Here is a 6,190-nt window from a genome sequence, read left to right as displayed (position 1 = left end):
CTTTAAGGCTAATTAAGACCTTATTTTTGTATTGATGAATTCAATGCCTTTTAAGACTTTTTAAGGATCCGCAGGAACCCTGCCAGTTATAGCTGCATAAGCACTATTGGATCTAATTTTTTAATACATTTTTCTATTGGTAAACAAAAATAATAATGTCAAAATAATAATAAAAAAAGTTACAATAAGAATTTAAATTAAAATAAAACCTAGTGACCAAATATAATTTAAAGGAATCACTAATTGAATAATCAAATATTTGAAAAGGTGCAAAAAATTACTCAAAATGTATTTTTTATATCAATGAGCCTGAATTAAAAAAAACCTGCAGAGCAACAGATGCAACACAATGATAAACTGCAAAGAAAAAACAAACAAAAAGGACCTTACTTGATGAAGTACCGTTGGCCAGTAGGCGTTTTGGCCATTTCCCAACCATCTGGGAGTGGCACATCATCAGGTAATATTGGTGAGGTGGCTACATCTGCAGCTGCCTGAGCGGAGAGGGAGTTGACGGGGAGGGAGGCCGGGGAGGAATGAGCGCGCACGTGATGAGGAGCGAGGGAGCCGCACACGCCTCCGTCTGAACTGGCCTGACGGGAAACAAGCAGGGTCAACAACTCTGTGATGGAGTAACGAACGGCGGTCGGAAACACAGAAACCAGCAGAACAAAAGAAGAAAAAAGGAGGTGAAAAGACAAATAGAGGAAAAGCTATGATTGATGCTGATGATTCTGATGTCAGGATTTTTGAGAAATAAGTTAAAGGTCATATCACCTTTATCTGTGGTAAAATGTTAGACTAAAACTAACGTGTGATCTCATGCAGAGTATGTGTTGGGGATGACTCTCACTCAATGTCTGTAAAATTTTAAACACATTATACCAAAGTTTGTGTTTCCTGCCTGTGACGGCCTTCTTGAATTGGATTGGCTCCAAACATTAATCAGTTGTAGATGTACAGCCAATGATTATTACTTGAAGGATCTGATTAATATCTGTCCAATGTTTCATGAGACATTTTGATAAACAGACTCACACAAACATATACACAATCGCCTGCCTTTGCCTTGTGGAAGTGGAAGTAAATTATTATCTTAACTATCACAACTTTAAGTTCTGTTAGTTTAATTTTCAGGCAATTTAGAGGCTAAAATAATAAGTGAAATGCCATAAAACACAACAGTCCTGACATGCAACTCTGAAGCCAAACRAACAGAGGCAGATGTTACAATAATTGTTTAGGGTCTGTAAAAAACTTTCTGATCATATTTAAGACTTTCCCACAGCTGGCTGCTGTAAAAAGTGTGAATATAAAGTATATTAAAAAACATTTATGTAAATGCAACACAAAAACCTGATAACTCCTAAGCTCTGGATGATTGAGCTCTGGCTTTATCAGTCGGTGACACAGCTGAAGATTTCTCAGCAAGAAAACCATATATACAGCTGCTAACCCAGTGCAGAAAAAATATTATAAAAATAATAAAAGCTCATCAGAAACAGGGTTAGGGGTTATCATAAAATATCTCCTTCTCAAGAAAGGTCATACTGGTATGAAAGAAAGCCACATTAGCTAATATTAATTCTCTATGCTTTTGCACAACACTATTTGTCATCATTTTCTCAAGCAAAACACAATAGTGTTGCTACATAAATGAATGTGTGCAGAGCACAGATAAACCGTTTGTGCCGGTGGTGCAAATGTATCAGTCCGCCTGATCAGCTTCAGAGTTTTACTGAAGGCCTGTTGGACTGATACATTAGCTTATTAACACAGAAAACTGTGACAAACTCCAGCAGAGTCGTGCAACATGTCGGGGTTCATTATAAACTAACATTCTTTCACACCAATGACATTTTATTTTAATTTGTCCCCTTTTACTCTGTTTTATGCCTGATGTCACAYCTGCGATGACTCCATCCACACTGCAGGATGCTACACGTTAGCATGTGGGTACCATTGTACAAGTAGAGTCGACACATTTACTATCTGCCATGCTTTTTTCTTCTAATGTTTACATTTGATCTTGCAACTTCTTGCCTATTCCAGCACAGAATTGTGATTCTGGAATGGCTTAATGARTGGACTCCTATTCTGCAGAATTAGAGGTGGAGTTTCATACATTATACTGCATATTATTAGTATCAATACCAATATTTGGATTGATTTACATACTCCTGCTCGAATTATGTAAGAGTTCAAAGAAATACTTCATGATTGTTCAGAGTGGAAAAGATCTGATATGTCTCCTACTTTGTACTACATATGAAAGTTACCAGGGTTGGATTTGATTAAAAAAAAATTAGTCACATTCATATTGTCATAAAACAAATTTTTAAAGACAGTTATGAGTCCTATATGGGGGGAATTATTTTTGCCTGACACTTGAATGCAGTTAATCTCTTTAACACCATAATAGCTTAAAAAAGTGACTTTTCAACGTTTTGATTTTAAATTCTACTATTTAAATGGGTGGATATAAATTTCTACATCATGCATCAGTTTTACTAACAAGTAGCAAATATTCCTTGCATTTCTTAATGACCAAATTCGGTGATTCAATCACTGAAAAGATTCAGTTTAGAGTTCAGAATATCTCGACACAGCTCATTAACATAAGAGCTTAAACCCAACTTTGACAAACTTCTGTTGACTCGTCTTCACAGCTTTTAGTTGCCGTCTCTTTTCAGAATAAGACTAGAAAAACATTTTGCTTTCTCTGACACCGTTTACATCCAGGGATTACTTTACAGACTCTCTAACTATTGCACATGAGGCTGTTTGAAGTGTACTCATCAATAATCAAATGTAAACAAATAACTAACTGTTGGCAACAAAACATAAACCTGCTGATTTCCCTCATTTAGTATAAATTTTGTGATAGACTTTGAGTAGTCATTTTATTATAGTTGATGCCAGGGTTCGACAAGACTTTTTTTTACACAACTGTTATCTGGCCGACATGAAAAGTTACCTGCCCGAAACAAAAATGTTTAAATTTTGATAAAAGAAAAACGTGTACCGTATTTGTACTACAAAAATATTAGCATGGTTATACAGAGGTATATAATATAACAAGTGACATCTGATTAATCAGATGCAAACATTTTAGACTGAGTTATTAACAGTCAATTGTWTTATCAAGAACATCTTCAAAAACTTTTTTAGACCTTTCCAGTGTTTTCCCTAGAGTACTGGCCTTGGGGGCGGGGCTTATGAAAACAGAATGATCAACAGCAGCAACTTTGTTTTAAATATCATTTACAGAACATGAAAAAATCTACAATTTCCATTAAAATAATCATATATAGCCTCTCACATCTAAAGATACATTTAAGATATCTTGAACTGGAGTCTCCCTACAACTTAATGATAAATCTACTGTTGTTTATACTAGTCAGAATATAATTAGAGATATCTTAAATAGGTATTTTGCCTTGTCAAAATATATTAAGAGATGTCTATTTATTTGTTTCTTTCTTTCATTCATAAAAAAAAACATCTATGTACAGCATTAAAAAAACAAAGCAAATCATACCCTGAATTAAAAGGGTGCAGAGTGAAGTAAAAAAAATCTTGTATTTGCCCTTATTTTTAAAAATCAACTTCAACACACAAATAAGCTCAAGCTGAAAAGATCTCCAAATTTAAAAAATAAGTAAATTAAAAAAATAAAATAAAACATTTTATTATTTTATCCTAAATAATTAATGTCTAATTTAGTCATAAAACAATTTCAGATAACTAGAATATAAGTGCGGTGAAGCCAAATAAATGTTATATTGGCCTGCCATACAATGAGCTTCTGCCTGCTGAATTGACCCTCTGCTGCTGAGTTCTCATCTTCATCATCAGAGCAGAAATCGACATTAGCAAGATGGATTTATGACTGAACGAACGTCCACATATTTTTTCATCTCTGTGGGTAACAATACATAAAAAAACATTTATTTTTCTCAGAAAACACGGGTGTGAAAAAAAACACTTTTGTTAAAGCCTCGCTCTGGGCGACGTGCAGCAGGAAGGAGGGAGAGGTTAGGATCCCGTGACGCTGCACGATGTAACTTTTCTACAGGGGAGGGGGACAATTTGAGGATTTATTCTCTTTTTACCTGTTTTAAAATGTTATATTTCTTCATTTATTTTCAGAATATTTCGAATAGATGGCCCTATTAAAAAAATGGTTTAACTGCATGGTGGGGCAGGCATCGGGACACACCCACCTGCCTGAATATGGGTTTTAACTGCCCCGGGCAGTCGGGCAATAGGTTTTGTCGAACCCTGGTTGATGCACATAAATTTTTTTAAAAAAAACCCCACCTATCTTGACATCTTCAACAATGGCCCCCCTTTAAAAACTCTCCAGAGCAGTGGTTCCCAAACTTTTGATCTTCTGACCCACAAAATATCCATGGCAAAAACTTGTGACCCTAAATATTACTGGTCTGAGTACATGAACTTCGTTAATAACCCTAAAAACAGGCTTTTTGACAATCTAAACAGCTTGTACACAAATATAAATACTTATTTATACTTATTTTGTGTTTTTGTAATAATTATAGGGAAAATATTACATCAGCAATTATTTTATTACCCTTTAAATTGATTTCTGGAGATTATCCAAGGTGCTTCATGACCCATAATTGGGTCCCAAGCCCAACTTTGGGAACCAAAGTTCAGTGGTTCCCAAACATTTCAGCTTTTGACCCACAAAATAACAGTAGCAGAGACCTGCGCCCCCATTTTTGGATGATAAACATTTGTATCAGGTCAACTAAACATGGGCATAGTAAACATTTATCCATTTTAAATACACTAACCTCACTCCTTTGTAACAACTAAGGCAAAAATGTAATTAATTCAGAAAATCTTTCCAGGACCCCATCTTGATGTTTAAGGACCCCACTTTGGGTCCCGACCCCAACTTTGGGAAACACTGCAGGCGCCCCTGCTTACGCAGGTTGGAGTTGCAAATGGAGTATGCAAGTACATAAGTAAATACACATATGTAGTAAAACTATAAAGTAGCAGTACTTGTCTGGAGTGACCCCGTGGCTCCGGCGGCTTGAAGAAGGAGTCCGGCAGATTCCTCATCCTCATCGGCAGGGACTGCGGCTGCCGGGCCGCCTTGCCGGGGTTCATCACGGCGCTGAAGAGGGCTTCCAGCTCCGACTTCGAGTCACCGCGCACGTGCACGACCTGCTGCCCCGCCGGGGGCGCGCTTCCGCCGCGATGCGCGTCCATGTCGCCGAAAAGTTGTCTTTTTTTTTCTTTTTTTTTTTCTTTTTTTATGCGTCGAAGCAAAATCTGTCGAAAAAAAGTTAAACCGTGTAAACAGGGGTGGGGAACTGGATAACTTAGTGCATGTAGGACTTTGTTTACACTTTCCTCCCCCCAAAACTTTCCCCCACCCAAACAACAACAACGTAAAACTTTTCTGCCCGCCCGTTTTGAGGCTTCAATGGCTAAAAATCACCGAGCATCCGGTAAACAGGTCGATAGAAGGCGACTAAAGCCAAACTAGCTGACAAAAGTCAATCTCGGCGGAGCACAACATGCCTCCCACATACCTTCAAGCAGCCAGAGCGTTTCTCCCCAGCACCTCCTCCCCTCTCACTCCTTCTCCTGCGGGGAGAAAAGACGTATATGGGCTGGGGAAAACACTCAACGCGACACCGTTCCCACGTCGAGCCGAGCGTCGAAGAAGAAGAAGAAGAACCAGACGGRTTGCGCGAGCGGGACAGCAGCACGCGCACATGAGAAACTGCTCACCGACAAGACTTGTAAACTTTTCTCCCCCATCCAGCCTCCAGTCCAGATTCATGTGATAGTGCGCCGAGGGGCGGGGTTGTGTGCGGGGTTTAAAGCTGCCGCAGTCTCAGGGAAAAAAAAATAATAAAAAATCACGCTCAGGACAGATAAGTAAACTACCACTGAAAAAATAAACTTTAATGGTTTGCATGTAGCGGAAAACCCTTCCCACGTGCATTAGTTGTAAATAATGCCAGTTTGTTGTTAAATATTTAATGTGAATTTTCAAGTTTGTGCGATTTTTTTCCCKCTGTTGAAGTTGAGCACTAATAAGAGGAGAGCTCAGATTTACTGGAGCCATTTGCTGGGTCTTTTTTTTTTTTTTTTTTTTTTTTTTTTTTGGGGGGGGGTTGTTGGGTGATGGGGTATTGGGAAG

General features: G+C 38.0%; 1 protein-coding gene across 3 annotated transcripts in view; it reads right to left on the bottom strand.

The window, feature by feature from the left end:
- Nucleotides 1-5,837, bottom strand: part of LOC106514083 (transcriptional coactivator YAP1) — a 14,573-nt gene extending 8,736 nt beyond the window's left edge. Inside the window, exons 1-3 of one of the 3 annotated variants that reach the window (XM_014003181.1) lie at nucleotides 5,574-5,837; nucleotides 5,038-5,310; nucleotides 391-593 (exon numbers count right to left, since the gene is read on the bottom strand). In XM_014003181.1, coding sequence (XP_013858635.1) covers nucleotides 391-593; nucleotides 5,038-5,247 — 413 coding nt within the window. In that variant the 5' untranslated portion in view covers nucleotides 5,248-5,310; nucleotides 5,574-5,837. The remainder of the gene's footprint in view (nucleotides 1-390; nucleotides 594-5,037; nucleotides 5,311-5,573) is intronic. The other 2 variants (XM_014003179.1, XM_014003180.1) reach the window with 2 other exon arrangements.
- Between the last annotated feature and the right edge of the window lie 353 nt (nucleotides 5,838-6,190).

Source organism: Austrofundulus limnaeus, unplaced genomic scaffold (genome assembly GCF_001266775.1).
Source record: "Austrofundulus limnaeus strain Quisiro unplaced genomic scaffold, Austrofundulus_limnaeus-1.0 Scaffold17, whole genome shotgun sequence".
Taxonomy (NCBI): Eukaryota; Metazoa; Chordata; class Actinopteri; order Cyprinodontiformes; family Rivulidae; genus Austrofundulus; species Austrofundulus limnaeus.
The sequence above is the reverse complement of the archived record's forward strand: the minus strand, read 5'-3'. Positions and strand labels throughout refer to the sequence as shown.